The sequence below is a fragment of the Acomys russatus genome, chromosome 32 (assembly GCF_903995435.1).
Source record: "Acomys russatus chromosome 32, mAcoRus1.1, whole genome shotgun sequence".
NCBI classification, from domain to species: Eukaryota; Metazoa; Chordata; class Mammalia; order Rodentia; family Muridae; genus Acomys; species Acomys russatus.
Genome location: NC_067168.1, coordinates 1,687,123 through 1,709,166, shown reverse-complemented (window position 1 = coordinate 1,709,166; position 22,044 = coordinate 1,687,123). Strand labels below are relative to the sequence as shown.

Below are 22,044 nucleotides of genomic sequence, written 5' to 3'. Positions count from 1 at the left end.
ACACAAAGAAACCCTGTCTCCAAGAAGAAAAAAAAAGCCATTTTTGCTTGCTTGCTGGCTGGCTGGCTGGCTTGCATGCTTGCAACAGTCTCACAGCAGGACATGGTGGTACATGCCTATAGTACCAGCACTTAGGGAGGCAAAGGCGGGTGGATCGCTGTGAGTTTCAGGCCAGCCTGGTATACAAAGCAGTTCAAGACAGCCAAGGCTACACGGAGAAACCCTGTCTGGAAAAAAACAAAAACCAAAACCAAAATAAGACAGCCTGGGCCTCGCCATGTGGCTCGAATTAGCCTCAGCGTGTGGCTCTTCTCCTGTTTCACCTGCTAGAGGCTGGGTTGCACGCATGCGCACTACGCCTGGGTAACAGTGTGAACCAAAGATTCTCCTTTTTGTTCTTTCTTGAAACATAGTTCCACTGTTGGTATTTTGGTATGCACACAAAGGCAGCTCAAAGGAAACCAGAATGTGCAGTTTGAACACCACAAGGAATTCCAGAATAGCAGCTGATGATGGGGCACAGCTGTAATCCCAAACTCAGGAGGCAGAGGCAGGCAGATCTCTGTGAGTTCAAGGCCAGCCTGGTCTACAGAGAGAGTTCCAGGACAGCCATGGCTACACAGAGAAACCTTGTCCTGAAAACCTAAAACAAAACAAAACAAAAGCCACCTGATTCTGCCTCCCCAGTGCTGAGACTGAAGGCCTGTGCCACCAACAGCCCACATTAACAAAATAACTTTTGTTTGAGATTCTCAGGCAGTGCCTGGGCAAACAAATGAGGCTCTCTCCAAGTCATGTGCATTCGGCTCTTTTTCTGGTTTAGCAGAAAATACCTATCTTTAAAAGGAATATTAGCTGGGCATGGTTGTGCACACCTTTAATCCCAGCACTTGGGAGGCAGAGGCAGGTGGATCGCTGTGAGTTCGAGGCCAGCCTGGTCTACAGAGCAAGTCCAGGACAGCCAAGGATAACACAGAGAGACCCTGTCTCAAAAAACCAAAATAAATAAATAAATGGACTATTAAGTCAAGGAGGCAGCTTTCACTGCAAATGCTATTCATTGATTGTGATTCTTGCTTCTCAGCTCATCAATCAGACCAGGCTGGCCTCTAACACAGATCCGCCTGCCTCTGCCTCCCGAGTGCTGGGATTAAAAGAGTGCGCCACTACAGCCGGCTGAGAGTCTGCCCAGCTAAGGCCTAAGTTTTGAAATATTAAAGGGTCTTCCTGTCTTTACTTTTATGGCCTAAGGGCTGCCCTGTGTCTTAGGCCTTTTTACCAGGAGACATAAGTCCCCGCACCCCCTTCACCCCCCCACCCCCCACCCCCCGCCTTTTACAAATTCCCTTCAATAGGATCAGCAAACCAGGTAGCAGATTTTCAGCTGGAGACATTGTAGTGGGCTGTGACGGTGGCTGTTCTTTTACAGAACATGGTTGGACAAGGTGTTATCTGAACATTCTTGGAGAGAGCACCGAGCAGACATGTGTGTAGCTAGCATGCAAGACAGACCAACCAGTGCTAGAGCTCAGAGCCAGGAACACACCTGCTCAGGGAGCTGTGCCTGAGAGAAGTGGAGAACAGTGTGAGGACATGGGCAGGGGCCGAGTCTCCCCCGTCAGCCAGCAGCCAAGCCCTCCCCAAGGCCCTGTTTCATGCAGGCTCTAACCATCTTTATTTTGCTCCGTCAGACCACCTAGTTCACCAGTTCTCAAAGGTGCTCAGTAAATATTTGGTAAAACATTTTGAATTAGGGGCTGGAGAGATGGCTTAGCTGTTAGGAGTACTGGCTGCTTTTCCAGAAGCCCCATGTTCAATTCCCAGCACCACATGGTACCTCACAGCTGTCTGTGACTCTAGCCACAAAGAATCCAATGCCCTTTTCTGGCCTTCAAGGACACTTCACACACATGGTACATAGACATATATTCAGGCAAGCATCCTTACATATGAAATAAATTAAATAAATAATCTTGCCCTGCATACATTTTGAGCTATATTCCCAGGATGTTGCTTTGACAAGGCCCCTCACTGAGTATCATACGGGCTTTGCACTCCTGAATTTGGACTCCTTCAGTGTTACAACTCCTAGTTTGAAATATCCACACAAACCTGAGAGACTAAAGTCCTTTATTATTACTATGTTTTAATTGGCACAAAGTTCACTGAAGAATAATTTGCTTTTATACAGATCTGTAAATAGAAAAATACATTGACACCAAAAATATGGTTGTTTTACATCAAATTTAAACAATTTTCGAAGAGAATACAGTTCTTTTGTTTTATTTTGTTTTCCCAACAATTCAAGGCAGTTCTTGTGTGGGCCTCTGTCATACACGTTTAACCCTGTGCCAAATGTAGACCCAACAGGACCTGACTCTACCTGTGGATCTACTTCTTGAAAGGTGTGCTATGGCCAGGCGTGGTGGGGCACACTTCAATGCCAGCACTCAGGAGGCAGAGGCAGGTGGATCTCTGTGAGTTCAAGGCCAGCCTGGTCAAACTTACTCTGTATACCAGGCTGGCCTCGAACTCAGAGATCTGCCTGCCTCCCCCTCCCAAGTGCTGAGATTAACGGTATGTACCACCAGCACCAGGCACATTAACTTGTTTTTACTTACAAAAGAGACATTAAAAATGTGCCCTGAGGTGTGACGAAGGCCACTGAAGTCTTAGAGCAACTCTGGAAGGCAATGCTTTGCACGGGTCAGATGTTTCGGGTATAACAGGGTTTCAGATGCAGAGGCCTCAGCGACAACTTTGGTGTTTCAAGGACAGAAAAGGCTTGGTAGCCATGGCTAATTTTTTTGGTTTGTTTTGTTTTTCCAAGACAGGGTTCTGTGTAACAGCCCTGGCTGTCCTGGACTCGCTTTGTAGACCAGGCTGGCCTCAAACTTACAGTGATCTGCCTGCCTCTGCCTTCCAAGTACTGGGATTAAAGGCATGCGCCATCACGTCCGGCATGCCATGGGTAATTTTGATGGGAAGGGTCAAAGGACAATGGCAATGATAGATGTTCAATTAAAAAGCCTTTGGAGGGCTGGGTGTGACGGTGCCACCTTTAATCCCAGCACTTGGCATGCTGAGACAGGTGCATTCCTGTGAGTTTGAGGCCAGCCTGGTCAACAAAGGGAGTTCCAGGCCAGCCAGAGCAACATAGTGAGACCCTGTCTCAAAAACAAACAAACAAACAAACAAAAAGCCACTTTAACACTGCCATGACCACACCTTTATACCCAGCACTCAGGAGGCAAAAGCAGGCAGATCTTTGTGAGTTCAAGGCCAGCCTAGTCTACAAAGTGAGTCCATAACAGCCAGGGATATTACACAGAAAAACTGTTCTCAAAAAGAAAAAAGAAAGAAAGAGTTAAAAAAAAAAAAAGAAAGAAAGAAAGAAAAAGAAGAAAACCACCATGCAAAGTACTTATTTTCCTTTGTACTGTCAAAAAAGAAGGAAAAAAACCCACTGTTTTTATTTTCTGAAATTATCGTTTGTGATATTTCTCCTTTGGTGAGGTTCTTTGGAGATTTTGGCTTACTTCCTTGAAGTCCCTTTAATAAGGATTTCATTCTGAACAAGACACCTTAGGTCTGAAGAAGTAGATTCTATAAAAAAATGTTTTAAACCACCCATCTTGGGCATTGCATGATCTTGGCAAGATAACAGCAAGTACAGAAATGCCCACACTCCCAGGGACGGGGACAGGGACAGGCTATCAAACACTGTTCTTCAGCTAGCATACAAATGTGACCACTTACATACGGACACTGATCTCTCTCCTGATAGGAAATAAACATGTTGTTTAACTAAACAGAGAGTCCTTCCATTACACTGACGGGAGAGAGAGCACATTGGGAGATATCAACAGCACCCAGCCTTATGGAAAAGCTGGACTAGCAGGGTACAACTTGATTGAAGCTACTGCCTGAAGGTGCCAGACCAAACATACAAATATAAAGAGAGAAAAAAAAAAAAGAGAGAGAGAGAAATCCCCTCTGACCATACATACAGCAGAAGGTCCAGCTATGTTCAGACACAGACTGAGGCTCAGACCATGCATAAACACGGGTCTCCATGACCCTACGGCTAAGAGCCAGACAATCTGACCTCACTTGCTCCCCCTACTTCACTCACCCCTGCTCCACAAACCCTCCCCACCACCACCAAACGCACAGCGAGTCAATCCAGTGTACTCGGTCTATAGATATGGCCGCCAATCATTTACGTTCATGTCACAGGGAAGGCTTACATTAAGGGTAATGCTGAAAGACACTGGTCCAATGTGCACCGCTTGTTAACATTCAAGTGTTTGAAAGTGATGTTCTACAGTATGGAATTTGAGATCTGGATTCTTAAGACCATGATAGCCTCTCATTGCTCAAAGATCTTAATGTCTTCAATGAGAGAGACTCTAGGCCCATCTGTTGAGGCAGGTGACAGGACCATCAGCATTCTACATTAACACAGGCAACCTTTTGTGGCTGCAAAATCTTGAATCCATGAATGACCCACCACCAAGGGCTGAGGTTCTATAAGACACTTTGGCTCTGTGGAACAGTTGTCCCAATTCTTGGACTAAATCTTACAAAGCTGCAACAAGTTACAAATGGGTGCTGAGTTAATGTCTACTGGAGACGAGGAGACGCAATCGGCGCACCTGCCAGTGCTGTTCACCTCACCCAGGCAGGAGCCCTGTGCTGCCACGGTGCTCACTGGGTGTCTCAGCAGCCGCACAGCCCCCTCTCCTTCTCACTTGGCTGCTCTGCAGATGTATGGCCATTGGACCGCACTACTCCTTCTGGAATCCAGGACTTGTCCACACACCTTTCCATACGCTTCATTATCAGGTCCAGCAGCGTCTCGATGGCTTGGCTTATGTTTGTCCCGTTGGCAGCACTAGTTTCAAAATAGGGGATTCTGGAAGGCAGAAGCAACTCAGGTAACAACGTGGAAGGAAGAACAGTGATCTTTGCACTTTATGATTTTTGGGCTTTTCACAATTTAGAGAATTCTTGGAGGATAAATATACATAAGAACAGTCTTTAATCCTACCACTTGGGAGGCAGAGGTAGGCGGATCTCTGTGAGTTTAAGGCCAGCCTGGTCTACAAAGAGAGTCCAACCAACCAAGGCTACCGAGAAACCGTGTCTCGGAAAAAAAAAAGGGGGGGGGGGTTGGAATAAACAACAACAGCAAAAGACTGAGCAGTGGTGGCACATGCCTTTAATTCCAGCACTGAGAGGCAGAGGCAGAGGCAGGTGGATCTCTATGAGTTCAAGGTTAGCCTGGTCTACAGAAGAGCAAGTTCCAGAACAACCAGGGCTACAAAGAAAAACCCTGTCCTGAATCTGAGATCGACATTTCAGAAGTACCAGGCTAGCCTGGGCTGTATAACCATGTATCAGGATCCTGCTCCAAAAAAATAAATAAATAAATAAAAGCAACAACAACAAAGATTCTGGATTGGCCACAAAGACCCACCTGGAATTAGGGACAGGAGGATCTCTGTTAGTTCAAGGCCAGCCTGCTCTACATAATGAGACACCCACCTCAAAAAACAAAAATGAAAAAGGATTCTAGAAGCTGGGCAGCATGGTACATCCCTTTAATCTCAGCACTCAAGGAGGCAGAAGCAGTTGGAGCTCTGTGAGTTCGAGGCCAGCTTGGTCTACAAAGCAAGTCCAGGACAGCCAAGGCTACACAGAGAAACTCTGTCTCAAAAAACAACAACAAAACAAAAAGGATTCTAGGTTGGAGAACTGTGCTTCCAGTACAGTTCTAGAGCCTTCTCCTAATCTGGGAAAAGGAAGGGCAGTAGTTCTGAGGTCTTGGTGCTAAACGGATGAGATAAACACAGGTACAACACTTGGCATAAACGTTCAGACACGAGAGTCTTCTCTCAGTAACAGTATTCTTTTTGGTGCACACCTGCAATCCCAGCGTGCCAGAGGCACCATTTCTGCACGGTCAGTAGCAGCTTGGTCTTTGTTTGTTTTGTTCTTTTGACATAGGGTTTCTCTGTGTCGCCCTGGCTGTCCTGGAACTCACTCTGTAGACCAGGCTGGCCTCAAACTCAGAGCTTCTCCTGCCTCTGCCTCCTGAGTGCTGGCATTAAAGGTGTGCGCCACCACTCCCTGGTGCTTGTGCATTCTTTTCCAAAAACAAGTTTAGGTATCTGGATATAAATTCAAAAGGATCATTGCTTTAACCATAGAATGCAGGTGCTGTCCTTTATGGCCACATGATGGCGCTAAAGCAGCACTGCCCAGAAAGCTGTCTTGCTGGACGTGTAGGAAATGGCTGCCTAATGTTTATATCAACCTACACACGGGCCATTTAATTACTACTTGGAGTTCATGGAGACAAAGAATAATTTTGATTAATTTCCATATTATATCACGTATATAAAATAGCCAATATAATCACAATTATTCTATATAATTGATAATATATATTGAGTTTATATAGAGAGACAAGATAGATAGGCCGGGCGTGGTGGTGCACGCCTTTAATCCCAGCACTCAGGAGGCAGAGGCAGGCGGATCGCTGTGAGTTCGAGGCCAGCCTGGTCTACAAAGTGAGTCCAGGACAGCCAGGGCTACACAAAGAAACCCTGTCTCGAAAAACCAAAAAAACCAAACCAAAACAAAACAAAAAGATAGATAGATAGATAGATAGATAGATGAGAGAGATAGATAGAGAGATGAGAGAGAGAGAGAGAGGCAGTTTCTGGCATGTGCAAGGCCTTAGGTTCAGTCCCTGGTACCTCAGAAGCTGTCAGAATGACAAGGTTGTCTTGTCTTAGAGAGTTTTATCAAATGTGTCTAAGTGTCTGGCTGATGTGTGGATCCAGAACTCATGGTGACTCTTGCTGGATGCTGAACGCTCACTGGAAAGGGCTGTGTAACAATCATAGGAACCTGGAAGACTGTGGCCAAAGAAATCTGAACTCTCTACTGAGTTACAGTGGGTTCCGAGAATCAGTGTTATGTGCTTGTGTGCTTGGTTGGTTGTGGCTTAACTTATGTTGTTTCAAAGTATGCCCAACAAAGCATTAATTTCTTTTTTTTTTTTTTTTAAGATTTGTTTATTTATTATGTATATGTTCTGCCTGCATGTACACCTGCCCACCAGAAGAGGGCACCAGATCTCATTATAGATGATTGTGAGCCACCACGTGGTTGCTGGGAATTGAACTCAGGTCCTTTGGAAGAGCAGGCAATGCTCTTAACCTCTGAGCCATCTCTCCAGCCCCAGCATTAATTTCTTTCTTTTTAAAAACTTTTTTTTTATGTGTATGAATGTTTTGCCTGCACGTATATGTGTGTACCATGTGTGTGCCTTGTGCCTGAGGAAGTCAGATGAGGGTGGTAGATCCCTTGGGTCTGGAGTTATACATGGTTTAAGCCACCAAGTGGGTACTGGGAATCGAACCCTGATCCTCTGCAAGAGCAACAAGTGCTCTTAACCACAGAGCCATCACTCCAGCCCCACCCAATTAATTCCTTTCTCAACTCAAGGAAGGATGCCAAGTCTACGAGGTCTCAAACAATCAGAGAGAAAATTCAGACCGCACGTTACCTAGTTCAGAGAGTTAGTACAGGCACTGCCAAGTTCAGACCCCTAAAATCCAAACCATGGGTTGTGCTGGTGTCTGATGTCTATCACTGAGTTCGTGAGCTTACATAGCAGGAACTTTGAGTACCTTCCCTCATCAGTAACCGGCAGGGGGCACGGAGTCCTCATCTCAAATCTGTGGCCAAGTATGTGCACAGTACAAAAGTATGTACATTCAGCTGTGAGACAGGGTTTCTCTGTGTAGCCTTGACGGTCCTGGACTCACATTGTAGAGCAGGCTGGCCTCGAACTCACAGCCATCCACCTGCCTCTGCCTCCTGAGTGCTGGGATTACAGGCATATGCCACCACACCCAGCCCTTCAACTGTCCTTTAATCCCATTCACAATTTTCTTGGTTGCTTCCACTCTGAATAAAGCAGGCAACGGGGCTCACCGCCACCACCAAGTCTCTCTGTGACTAAAGCAGCACAGACTGTTTCCATCCCCTTCCTCATCAGTTGAAACCTCTCCTCACTGTAGCTTGACTCAGCCCATCTTTGTGATGTCTTCCATGGCCAGCGTGTGCTGGACACCGGGAAGGAGGATCCCCCACATGGCTCAGGTCCCTGGCATGGCAGAAAGAAACACGGGGCACCCTGACATCTGGTGGTGGAGAATCCTGACACCCAAAATGGAATAACAAGAAAAGGGCTGATGAAGGCCCAGAGTGGGAACAAGTCAGTCCTTCTACTCTCCGGGTGCTCGAGAGACGCTTATGAAAGACTCCTCTCACATCAGGCGGTGGCACTCGCCTTCAGATCCAGCACTTGGGAGGCAGAGGCACTCCAATTGCTGTGAGTTCGAGGCCAGCCTGGTCTACAAAGGGAGTCCAGAACAGCCAAAGTTATACAGAGAAGCCCTGTCTCAAAAAAACAAACAAAAATCAAAACCAAAATAAAACAAAAAGATAAACTCCCCTCACCAGTTTTCATTGGCTTCTCAAAAGCATGGCCAAGAACCAGGGCTTCTATGCCTCATGGCTGGCTTCCTCCAGATTCCCTTGCAAATCAGCATCCCTTTCAGGGCTCCGGTCTGACTTGTGGTTCTCAGCCTTTCTTTCTTTCTTTTTTTTTTTTAAGATGTATTTATTATATATACATTGTCTCGCCTGCATGTACACCTGCAGGCCAGAAGAGGGCACCAGCTCTCATTACAGATGGTTGTGAGCCACCATGTGGTTGCTGGGAGTTGAACTCAGGACCTTTGGAAGAGCAGCCAGTGCTCTTAACCTCTGAGCCATCTTTCCAGCCCCTGTGCTCAGCCCTTCTATTTCCTTTCCACACTATTTCACTGCCTCTCAAGAAGAAGGGGCATACCAGAACTAGGCTCTGCCAGCCTCTAGCTCAGTTTCTCCCAAGCGTACAATCGCGTGGGAAACTGTTAAAGGAAGGGCACGAACGGCCCCAATCCCCACCCGTAGTGTGCCACCGTAGCTGGGCTGTGCATTTCCCAGAACTGGCTTTCTGGTTTAGAGTGGACCACAGGAGAGGCCTGGGGGAAGTGAGGCATTTACCCTCTAAAGAATCTCACACACAGACACCTACTGACTCATCTTGGCACAGCCTAGCAACCAGAGTCCCACCTAGCACCGATCCGACCTCCCTCGCCCCTCCAGAGCCAGGTGTGTGCTTAGCCCTGAGACAAAAGGCCTGGCTTTGGCAAAATGCCCATACCACAAAGGTCAGAGGCAACAGCTGACAGGCGTTTTAGGACACTGCTACAAATCCTAACTGGCCCTCACTTCCTGCACCCACTCCACATTTTGGATGGGGCTTCCCTTCCTGACAGCCCATCCTGTGGACCCCAAGATTCAACATCTGACATGAAGAGAAATCTCCAGAGACTACAGAACTACAATTGGCATAAGGTCAGATCCCTGCCACAGATATGTGCGCCCAAGTAGGCTCACATGTTCATATGCGTATCTGTGCCTATGGTAGTGGAGGCCAGAGTTCGCTCTTGAGTGGCAACAGCCACCTGGTTTTTATTTTGATAGAAGGCTTCTCGCTGACCTGGAATTTACCAATTATGCCACAGTGACTGGCAGGCAAGCCCCAGGGATGCACCTGTTTCTGCCTCCAGCTCTGGGATTAACTGTCAAAGCTAACAAGCCCAACCTGTTCTGTAAGACAGAGTCACACTATGTAGCCCTGGCTTGCCCTAAACTCAAAGAGCTCTACCTGCCTCTGCCTTCTGAGTACTAGGATTAAAGGCGTGTGTTACCACACCAAGCTTTAAACAAGGGTTCTGGGGTTGGGGGTGGGGTGAAATCAAACTCGGATCCTCAAGCTTACCTGGTAGGCACTTTGCCAACTGTGCCATCGATCTCTCCAGTCCAGGATTTCTTTATAAACATGCACCCAACTGATGCTAACTGCTAAAACTCTACACGACCACATCAGCAGAAGTGAGACGCACACGCATGCAACTGTACAGAGCTCCCAGGTGTTTCTAAGGGCTCCACACCTTCTACCCTGGCAGGAAATGCTCCAGTTCTCACTGCATCCCCTGCCAGAGTAGGCCAGCGGGGCTGGTGGGAGTGCCCTGGGTGAGCTTAGAGTCATGCCCTGCCCTATCCTGTTTTCTCTCTGTGTATCCATCTTTTTTCTTTCCCAGAAACCCAGCCCCTGCCCACCTCACAAATCACTGCATCCTTCTGCTTCTAGTCTTTCTTGCCTTCCGTTTCATCTCACCTTCAGCTTCCAAATCACCTGGAAAAACATAGCACCCTTCTGCACCCAAAGGCGTCCTCCAACCCTCTATCTCCTTGGCTGACAGTCAGATTCCTCCAGAATCTGCCTTCTTCCCATTTGGCCAACCTAACCTTCCATCCCCCCCTCCTCCCCCATCAGTCCCATCCTTGTTTTGTTTTTTGTTTTTTTTGTTTGTTTGTTTTTTGTTTTTTCGAGACAGGGTTTCTCTGTGTAGCTTTGCCTGTCCTGGACTCACTTTGTAGACCAGGCTGGCCTCAACTCACAGTGATCCGCCTGCCTCTGCCTCCCAAGTGCTGGGATTAAAGACGTGCGCCACCACTGCCCGGCATCAGTCCCATCCTTAAGTCCTGAAGTTCTACCTGCGGGTTGAGACCCCTTTGTGAAACCTCTATCTCCACAAATATTTGCATTACAAATCATAACAGCAGTGAAATTAGTTATGAAGTAACTACAAAATAATGTTATACTTGGGGGTCACCACAATGTGAGGCACTCTATTGAAAGGCTGCAACATTAGGAAGGTTGAGAGCCATCTCCATCAGAGCACAGCGGAACAAAGTGGAAGTCCCACAGTCACCAGTCCCAGTCCTTCCCTGGACAACTTGGATTCTCCCTAACCATCAAAGCTTCTGTCAGCGTAACACCCCACCTATAAGACATGCATTCTCCTGTCCCATGCCTTCTAAACCTGCTTCCACGCTGGGCTCCCTGGAAGAGTGCTTGCCTAGCATGAAGGAAGCCCTAGGTTCAGTCCCCAGCACTGGAGAACCTAGGCACGGTGGAACATATCTAGGAGGTAGAGACAGGAGCTTCAGGAGTTCAAAGTCCTCCTCAGCCACATGAGGAGGCCAAGGCCAGCTTGGGCCACAAGAAACCTTGTCTTGGGGGCTGGAGAGATGGCTCAGTGGTTAAGAGCACCGTCTGCTCTTCCAGAGAGATGGCTCAGAGGTTGAGGGCACTGACTGTTCCTCCAGAGGTCCTGAGTTCAATTTCCAGCAACCACATGGTGGCTCACAAGCATCTATAATGTGATCTGATGCCCTCTTCTGGCCTGCAGGGGTATATGTAGGCAGAGCATTTATACATAAAATAAATAAATTAAATCTTAAAAAACCTTGTCTCCAGAGCGGGGCGTGGTGGCGCGCGCCTTTAATCCCAGCACTCGGGAGGCAGAGGCAGGCGGATCGCTGTGAGTTCGAGGCCAGCCTAGTCTACAAAGTGAGTCCAGGATGGCCAAGGCTACACAGAGAAACCCTGTCTCAGAAAAAAAAAAAAAAAAAAAAAACCTTGTCTCCAAAACCAAACAAACAAAACTCCTGCTTCCTGCCTCCTACTATTTGTTTATGTGTATGCACATAGGTGTGCATGAAGGAATGCAAGTCAGACAAGGGTGTCAGGTGTCCTCACTACCATCTGCCTATTTCCTTAAGGCAGAGGCCCTCCCTGAACCTGGGACTCACCATCTTCTCAGCTAGGCTAGAAGCCAGCAAGCCCCAGCAATCCTCCTGCCTCTGTGCTCCTCTGTGCTGGGTTATAGGCACACACCAGACAACCAGACTGCTACGTAGGTGATGGATGAGGTCCAAACTCTGGTCCTTGTGATTGGGCAGCAAACGCTCTCGACGCTAAGCCGTCTCTCCATCCCTGCCTCTTTGAATAGTGAGCTTTAAATCTGCGTTCTCATAATTTGGAAGGGAAGGGAAGGGAAGCAATGTCTCCTCTGGAGTTCACCCTCTCCTCCCATGTGCAAGCGTCTGAGAACTGAAGGATTTTCTGGTCCTCTGCTCAAGACCAGCCTAAACCAAAGGCCATCTTCACTTCCTCCCTAGGCAGAGCCAGCACCCAATAAGGCCAGGACTCTGCAACCCTATATAGAGTGGTTTTGAAATGCCCTTGCGGCCGGGCATGGTGGTGCATGCCTTTAATCTTAGTATTCGGGAGGCAGAAGCAGGCAGATTGCTGTGAGTTCAAGGCCAGCCTGGTCTACAAGGTGAGTCCAGGACAGCCAGGGCTCCACAGAGAAATGCAGTCTTGAAAAACAAAATAACAAACAAAAAATGTCCCTGCTGGACACAGATTTCCTTATTCTCAGAGTCTTCTGTTAGCCAGGCAGTGTCAGCACACACCTTTAATCCCAGCACTCTAGAGGCAGAGGCAGGCAGATCTCTGAGTTTGAGGCCAGCCTGGTCTACAGAGTGAGTTCCAGGAGAGCCAGAGCTACATGGAGAAACCCTGTCTTGGACAACAAAACAAAAAACAAACAAACAAACAAACAAACAAACAAGAGTCTTCTGTTTGCATGTTGGGCAGAGGCCTTATAGTCAGTATGTCTGCCTCTCTCCCTGCAAATTCTAAGAGATTGACAAGAGGGAACCAAAGGAGCAGAGGGCATCTCTGTGGTGGATGTAAACACGTTTTTGTTTTGATCCCAAGTGTGGGATGTGAGACAGACTTCTGTGAGGGTATGCAGTGTTTTTTAGATGAAAACAGACTCGTGAGAGAACAGGTGATGTTTGTCCACTAAAAGATGAACCGCCTCTTACCAGGGCGTGGCCTTTGCCAGCTGATAAATAGCCTAGTATGGACTCTAAGAGGCAATATATATATATATATATATATGCCCAAAACGAGAGGCGGGGCTTTTTTGCTCTTAGCTGTTCATCACTCGACCTCAAGATGTTCCTACAGGGAAGGCTTCGTGGCTCAGGGCTCCGTCTGCTGCTCTGGGTTCCAGCAGCTGCACTTCCCTCAATCGCTGGTTTAGTGTTTAACTGGTCTATTGGAATCCTGCTGACTACACCAGCGGAATCACACCAAGGAACTGAGTCTAAAAAAGGTCTATCTCTTCTGTTCCCATTAACCTCTTTTCTCTACTATCTAGGGTAGGTGGATTGGAAGGGAGGCGTAAGCATTGAAGAACCCCAAATTAAGCCAGGCATGGTGGCGCACGCCTTTAATCCCAACACTTAGGAGGCAGAGGCAGGTGGATCGTTGTGAGTTCGAGGCCAGCCTGGTCTACAAAGTGAGTCCAGGACAGCCAAGATTACACAGAGAGAGACCCTGTCTCAAAAAACAAAAACAAATAACACAAAACAAAAGAACCCCAAATTAAGTAGGTTTGAAAAAGTTGAGAGCCTACACATCCCCACCCCGTGATTTTTTTCCCTAGAATTCCCACTGTGATACTCATGTAAAACACGAGGCTTTTGGCGCCTCCCACAGACGGGAGTTGAGCTTTTTACTTGATTTTTCTTTTTGTCTTTCCAGTCACTCGCTCACTTGCTAGTGTTCCTGGACCCCCTGGACCCCACCCCAGGGTTACTCACCCATACTTCTCGGCCAGCTCCCGGGCATCCTCCTCTTTCACTGCCCTCTGGTCTTCCAGGTCAGTCTTATTTCCACACAGCACTATATCTGGGTTCTCACAGTATGCGTGCATTTGTAGCTGGCCTATGGCACAGAAAAGTTTGTTATACATTGTATACATTGTTATGCATTAAGTCATAATGGAGTCCCGTGATCAACAGAAAATAGATGCAAAACCACAAATGCATATGGTCTTTATATCAGGTAAAGAGATGATAGAATGTCATGGAATGCTGTCCCCCTTCCTTTCTAAGCCATAGATTACGTTCTTTTTTTTTTTCGAGACAGGGTCTCTCTGTGTAGTCTTGGCTGTCCTGGACTCGCTTTGTAGACTAGGCTGGCCTCAAACTCATAGAGATCCGCCTGCCTCTGCCTCTGCCCAAGTCCCAAGTTCTGGGACTAAAGGCGTGTGCCACCACCACCCAGCCTAGATTACATTACATTCTTTTTTTATATATATATTTATTTATTACGTATACCATGTTGCATCTGCATATACACCTTCAGGCCAGAAGAGGGCACCAGATCTCATTATAGATGGTTGTGAGCCACCATGTGGGTGCTGGGAATTAAACTCAGGACCTTTGGAAGAGCAGCCAGTGCTCTTAACCTCTGAGCCATCTCTCCAGCCCCTAGATTACATCCTTAAAGCTAGCCACCAGGGCTATTCCCTACTTGGCCACTTCCTCCTCCTGAGGCTGGCCACCAGGGTCCATCTATCAAAGTGTTGAAGTCCAGCAACCAAAAGCCCCCGTTGGCTCACCTAATTAACATGCTCATCTACAACAAACCAACTCACCCTAACATAAACCCTTTATAAACTGCTGTTTGCCTATGGGCCACCCACTACTGCCTCCACTTTACCCAGAGGCACTCTTTGTTGTCCCTTGGGCAAATATCACTTCCTCCTCTCTCTCACCCCCTTTCACGCCTCTCCTTCGTTCCTTTTTGTCCTTTGGGGCAAATAAATCTCCTTTGTGCTAAGAACTTAACCTTGGCGTTTCCTGTGCTGACCCCAGTCCTCCTCCTTATGAAACGCTTCTCATATTTTTGTATCATCCTAAGGCAGGACCAGTTTCTTTGTTAGGTTTCAGAGCCAGGACAAGCAGCAGCTGAGGTGCCTTTTTAACAAAAGCAGACCTAGCCTCCAGGTTCTCCCAGCAGCCCTTAGTCCCTACCTGTTACAGGCCATGGCTGGCACATTCCCTTTACCCCTGAACTCTCCAGCCCCAGGGGTGTGGGCTTCCCTTCCCCCAAAGGCTCTTCACTATATAATCCAGACATTTTGGTCCCCTTCTCTCTCTGTATCTCTTTTCCTCTGTGTCTGTCTGTCTGTCTGTCTGTCTCTGCCCCACCCCCACCCCTGCATTTTTCTATCTCCCCCTGCAGGGTAACTTCCCTGACCCCGTTCCTTGGGGCCAGTGAACCCACCAAGAGCTGCTCCTAATAAAACCTGCATTTTAAATACTTTAACTTGTCTTGAATTGGCTCATTTCACTGGCAGAAGAATGCATATCACCATTTAAAACAATTAAGAAGCTGGGTGTGCCAGGCCTTTAATCCCAACACTCGGCAGGCAGAGGCAGGCAGATTACTGTGAGTTCAAGGCCAGCTTGGTCTACAAAGAGAATTCAGGACAGCCAAGGCAACAAGGAGAAACCCTGTCTCGAAAAAACAAACAAAAAAGAAGCTGCGTGTGACAGTGCATGCGTAATCCCAGTATTCAGGGAGCTGGGCCAAAAGGCTCTGAGAGTTGGAAGATAGCCTGAAACAGCCTGAACTACATAGTGAGACCTTGTCTTAAGCAAGCAAGAACTATGGTTTGAGGATGACTATCTCTAAGAACAAGGGGAGGGGAGCTGGAGAGATGGCTCAGAGGTTAAGAGCACTGGCTGTTCCTCCAAAGGTCCTGAGTTCAATTCCAGGCAACCAACATGGTGGCTCACAACCATCTGTAATGAGATCTGGTGCCCTCTTCTGGGTCAAGCACACGTGCAGGATAAATTAATCTTTTGAAAAAAAAGAACAAGGGGAAGCAGGGTACCACAATTCATATCCTATACCTTTCACCTAAATTTCATCTAAAACCCTTGAGCTAGGTCTGATTATGAACAGAAAAGAGGGGCTAGCAAGAGTGCCCGGTGGCTAAGAGCATGCGCTGCTCTTCCAGAGGCCCTGGGGTCTGCTCAGGGGGCTCACCACCCACAGCCACACTGGCCTCCCAGGGCACCTCCACTCGCATGCACATACCCACACAGACATAAGACTTTTAAAAATCACAAAAAACTAAATCTTTTTTTAAAAGGAAAAAAAAAATGAAAAAACAAAAAAGAGCTCCAGGTTGCTAAGGAGTTCCATCTTCCTGAGGAGAAACATAAAACCCATCTTCTTTTTCCTCACACTCCAGAAGGGCTGGATTTCACAAGCCGCGGTCTCAGGTCATGATCTGAAGAGTGCTTTGTCACGATCAGCCTGGAGTGTTGACACTTCAGTTCCTCCTCACAAAGTCAGGTCATACTATCTTATCAAGCGAAGGAGGAAGTCTCCCCAAGCATTAAGCCAGGCCTGAGTTTCAGGAGATTGTCTTTTGCCTCAGGAGACAACTTGGGTCACAAGACCAGCCCAGGCCAGATCAAACCGTGCCCCATTTCCTGTCAAGGCTAGGCCTTCAGGTTGTAAATGTGCAGTTCCCACACTCTTGAATGCCCAGGCAGAACGTCCTTCAATAGCTCCATGCCGGGCATGGTGGCGCAGGCCTTTAATCGTAAAACTGTGAGCTCCAGGCCAGCCTGGTCTACAAAGGGAGTCCAGAACAGCCAAAGCTACACAGAGAAACCCTGTCTCAAAAAAGAATAGCTCCACACTGGTCTCCTCATTGCTCTCTTAGCACCTTTCATGTCTACCACCTGGTTACAGGAGGGCTCTGTGCCCTTCCCACCGTACCCTTCGCCCTGAGGGGGAAGTTATCTGGCCACCTCAGCGTCTCATCTACAAACGCTCACAATACTTACTTCCCAGGGCCAAGGTGAAGATGAACTGACTCAGTGACTCTCTGGATAAGATGTGTGGGCTAGCACCCTCAGCATCCACCAAGAACTTATTGAAAATCCAATCCTAGGTCCTACCCAACAGCTACTGACCAGGAACTTGGCTTTGGGGGCGGAGGGGACACTCCGCCCCACCCCACCCCACGGCTCCCACGCCTGACAGGAGGCTCAGATGTATATGCACACTCATTAGTAAAGCAAAGTGCTTCTAAGACTCTGTAAGGATTAGTGTCTATGCAGGCAAATCTAACAAGTGTTACTGTTCTCTTTCTTTCTTTCTTTCTTTCTTTTTTTTTTTTTTTTTTTTTTTTGGTTTTTCGAGACAGGATTTCTCTGTGTAGCCTTGGCTATCCTGGACTTACTTTGTAGATCAGGCTGGCCTCGAACTCACCTGCCTCTGCCTTCCAAGGGCTAGGATTAAAGGCGTGCACCAGGTTGTTTTACTGCTGGTCTAATTGCTTAAGGAAGTTTTACTACTCATCTGGAAATTCCCTACCTTACTAAGTCTTGACTGCTCTCCAGCATTTACTCAGTTTGCCCAGGCTTTCTAGTTTGAGTGATTATTTAACCCCCTTAGAATTTAAATACTTTTAAAGAGAGCCTGTGGGCTCACCTGGGGGTGGGGGCAGGGGAGTCACCATTGTGTCTAAGTGGTGACCCCAGCATGCTGGATTTTGGCAGAATAAACATCCTTTGTTGCTTGCATACCATTTGAGTCTGGGGTCTTTTCTTCAGCATGTTCAGGACCCTAGCACTGAGATTAAAGCGCTGATGTTACTGTTCTCATCTCTACATTTTTGTATGAAAATTACAAAGTAATTGGTAATGAATTAATCAGTTACCTGAAACGTTTCTCTGAAGAAGGGCATACTGAAACAACTGCACCCTGAGGTGACACATTAACAAGAGGGGAAATATTCCAGCTAAGATTATCCTGGACATTTTCATGGAAGCTCTTTTTTTCCAGGTCTTAAAAAATAAGCACAGCTGGCCACGGTGGCTCACGCCTTTAATCCCAGCACTTGGGAGGCAGAGGCAGGTGGATCGCTGTGAGTTCAGGGCAGCCTGGTCTGCAAAGTGAGTCCAGGACAGCCAAGGCTACACAGAGAAACCCTGTCTCAAAAACAAAACAAAACAAAAAAGAAAAGAAAAAGAAAGAACAGAAGACAAAGCATGGACATGCTATAACATGGCAGCAGACCAGGCCCTGGGAGCAGAGCAGGGATGGGAAACACTTACTTATCCAGTTTCGGACATTGAGGAAACTTTGCTCATTTGTCAGGTCGAACAGAAGCAGGAAGCCCATAGCATCCCTGAAGAATGCGGTGGTCAAGCTTCGAAACCTAGGGCACAAAACCAGACAGTCACTAACGAATGGGGAAAAAATGCACGGGAAAGGAAAGGACCTGACTTCTAGGTATGGTGGAGGAGAAAGTTTACTATAGACATGTGGGAGAGCACAGCCAGAGGCAGACACATCTGGGAGAGTGCAGAGTGGCCGTGAGCCTGAACCACATGGGAGAAGGGCGAGGGGAAGAGAGAGAGGGGAACCAAGTACAGCAGCCAGGGGGCCAAAGGTACAAAAGAGAGCAGGGCGCCCCCGTACACGCCTGTAGTCCCAGCACTCAGGGAGACAGAGGCAGGTGGATCGCTGTGAGTTGGAGCCCAGCCTGGTCTACAAAGTGAGTCCAGGACACACAAGGATACACAGAGAGACCTTGTCTCGAAAAACCAAAACTAATAAATAAATAAATGAATGGTACAAAAGGAGGAGTGAAGGAGGAGTGGGCAACCAAAATGTCTGGATTGTAAGAGAAGAGCCTCTGGGGGAAGGACAGCCCAGGCCCTGGGCTGGAGAGTTCAAGGTAGAGGCATACCTCCTGTTTAGATTTTATTTATTTATTTATTTATTTTTTTGTTTTTTTCTTTCTTTCTTTCTTTTTTTTTTTTTTTTTTTTTTTTGGTTTTTCGAGACAGGGTTTCTCTGTGTAGCCTTGGCCATCCTGGACTCACTTTGTAGACCAGGCTGGCCTTGAACTCACAGCAATCCGCCTGCCTCTGCCTCCCGAGTGCTAGGATTAAAGGTGTGCGCCACCACACCCGGCTTATTTTTATTTTTTTAATAATTTATTTAATTTTATCTTATGTGCATTGGTGTGAGGGTGTCAGGGCCATTGGAACTGGAATTACAGACAGTTGTGAGCTGCCATGTGGGTGTTGGGAACTGAACTCGGGTCCTCTGGAAGAGCAGACAGTGCTCTTAACCACTGAGCCATCTCTCCAGCCCTAGATGTTATTTATTTATTTAATGTATACGAGTACTCTATCTGAGTGTATGCCTGCATACCCCACCATGCCCTGTAACAGGTAGGCCCCGAGGGATGTTAGGAGAACCTGAAGGCCAGGTCTGCTTTGAGATGGTAAGTTGCTGCCTCAGCTGCTTGTCCAGGGTTTGAAATTTAACTACCAAGTCCTGGGCCCACTCTTACAATGCAAAGCTGCCAATGATAACCTCTGCCTTTTTTTTTTTTTTTTTTTTTTTTTTTTTGAGATAGGGTTTCTCTGTGTAGCCTTGGCTGTCCTGGACTCACTTATGTAGACCAGGCTGGCCTCCAACTCACAGTGATCCGCCTGCCTCTGCCTCTGCCTCTGAGTGCTGGGATTAAAGGCGTGTGCCACCACACCTGGCCACCCTCCGCCTTTCACAAAGAGTCATCAGCAATTCCCACCAAGCTCTCCCAATCAGGTGTTTATCACTCCCCTGTGAGTTCCTGTGTGAACAGAGTGTGTTACTGAGCTGGCTGGACAGGAAATCATTGGACAACCTTGAGTTCACTGGGCCAAAAGCAACAGTGCTAGCTGTGTGTGTTTTCCTTAGGGAGGCCTCATGCATGACACTACAACAGAAGTCGGTCTCAGGTCAGGCTCTGTAGAAGTCTCCCCTCTCAGAACCAGTCCATTACCTCAAAGGTGTGAACACAGTGCTGAGGGGGTGCAACTGTTGCCTGGTGTTCTCTCTCTCCTCAGGCTATATTTGCTGTCCATTCTGTTCCTCCTGAGGTTTCCTCTCACTTTCCCTAGATGCACAGCCTGTAAACTGGCAGGGAGGCCACACAGATGGACGCGGTACATTAACCAGCTCCTCAAAGACTGTATCCAATGTTCGCACAAAAAGTCTTTACTGTTTACATATACATAGCAAAATAGCTGCAGATGACATGATGCAATATCTAAAATTTGCCCTCCTACGGATTCAACCGAATCTCCTCTTCACTTTTGTATACACTTGGAGATTTCTATGTTTTGGTTTTGTTTTTTAATTCTTTAAAGAAGGCTGGGGAGATAGCTCAGCAGTTAAAGTTCTTTCCACACAAGCTTGAGAACCAGAGATGGATCTCCAGACCTACATAAATGGCATGTGGGCACAGCAGGAGGCAGAGATGGGGCAGTCTCAGAATAAACCACGTGTGTCCATGAGCACTAGGTTGGGGTGAGAGACCCTGCCTCAACAAATAAGGAAGGGTCCTAGTGTCAACCTTGGGACCCCACATCCCTCATGTGCCCGTATACCCACAGGAGAACACACACACACACACACACACACACACACACACACACACACTCCTTCAAGGAGACTGTAGCTGACTGAAAACAGCCTTGTACCAAGATGTCATGTGGTTTGCTTTAGTCAAGTAAACTCTGATCAGATTCATTCATTCCAACCAGATGTTCCACAGGCTTCTGTGTCAGATAAGAACAAAGTAAGCAGCCTTAGGATTCATGAGAGGTGAGCAAACAGCGAAAGGCAGTGGGGAAAAGCCTACAGCCTAAAATGGGGGAGGAAAAAAGAATGAGTCCCAAGTGAAAAGGTTTAATTTTAAGAAAACTCACATCTCCTTTGACCTTGGCAAAAATATACTTGTCATTGGCACCGCGGGCTGACAGGGCACTGATTGGCACCACAGCCTGACAGGGCACTGATTGGCACCGCGGGCTGACAGGGCACTGATTGGCACCACAGCCTGACAGGGCACTGATTGGCACTGCGGGCTGACAGGGCACTGATTGGCACCGCGGGCTGACAGGGCACTGATTGGCACCACAGGCCAACAGGGCACTGATTGGCACTGCGGGCCGACAGGACACTGATCTGGCAGCTCATCTTACCAGGTGCAGAGGAGCCACTTGGCTGCCTTTCCCTGACCTGGGAAAGCTCTCCCTGGGCAGGAGAGCACTGGAAAGGACATACCTCTCCTGTCCCGCTGTGTCCCATAACTGCAGGTGAATTCTCTGGCCTCGGCCCACAGCTCCATCTGGTCCATTAGCTCTGTACACCTAAAAACAGAACAGCAAAGATGAACCAAGGGAAAGTCTGAGGCCGGTGGGCTCTTCTTGACTTTCTATTCAGCACAAAGCCCCCAAAGCATTAACACTTCTCAAGGAAACTGAATACAACAGGGTTAGGCCTTTGGTGCAATGACTGCATTTGCACAGTGGTGCCTTCTGCTAAGACACCTGCCTAGCTGTGGTGTGGCTCAGGCGGCAGTCCTGCCTGGCATCCATGAATCTCTAGGCTTCATCCCCAGCAGCAGAAACCCAGGCACAGTGGTACAAGCCTACAATGCCAGCAGCTGAGAGACGGAATGATAATCCTTAGCTAAATGTCAAATTCAGCTTGAGGCCAGCCAAGAATGTCTGAGTCTGTCTCCAAAACACCAAAAATAATAAATATAAAAATAATTCATTTTTAGCCAATCACGGTGATGCATGCCTCTAATCCCAGCACTTGGGAGGCAGAGGCAGGTGGATCACTGTAAGTTCGAGGCCAGCCTGGTCTACAAAGTGAGTCCAGGACAGCCAAGGCTACACAGAGAAACCCTGTCTCAAAAAAACCAAACAACCAAACACAAAATTCCATACCATTAGTAAAGTTTGCTGCATAGAGAAAATATTCCTTTCATCTGTAACTATTTCTAATAACAACATTTAAATAGCAAGAAGCCATGCTTAAGGCCTCGGCATACATGACGTCTGAGGACGGTCTTATCCCTTCCCTGTATAAACCTGTAACTTGTGAAGATGCTCACAAATAAGATTGTGGACATTTCTTATAGTCCAAATTTAGGTCTTAAGTTCCTTGTGGCCGAATGGAGTGAGCAACCCTTCAACCCCTCCGGCCTGTGGTTTTATAATCCTGACCAGCACACCTTGGGGACCACCCACTCATCTTTTACTAAAAGGAAAAAATGAAGAGTTTCTCTTTTTGCTAAGCCACCGACCATGCATGGCCACTTATTG

The 22,044-nt window shown here is 47.5% G+C and overlaps 1 protein-coding gene across 1 annotated transcript in view; it reads right to left on the bottom strand.

Moving 5' to 3' along the window:
• Nucleotides 1–4,722: 4,722 nt before the first annotated feature.
• Rab27a (RAB27A, member RAS oncogene family) overlaps nucleotides 4,723–22,044 on the bottom strand; it is a 61,162-nt gene continuing 43,840 nt past the window's right edge. The window contains exons 3-6 of the mRNA XM_051140211.1: nucleotides 20,996–21,081; nucleotides 17,986–18,089; nucleotides 13,660–13,783; nucleotides 4,723–4,918 (exon numbers count right to left, since the gene is read on the bottom strand). Coding sequence (XP_050996168.1) covers nucleotides 4,723–4,918; nucleotides 13,660–13,783; nucleotides 17,986–18,089; nucleotides 20,996–21,081 — 510 coding nt within the window. The remainder of the gene's footprint in view (nucleotides 4,919–13,659; nucleotides 13,784–17,985; nucleotides 18,090–20,995; nucleotides 21,082–22,044) is intronic.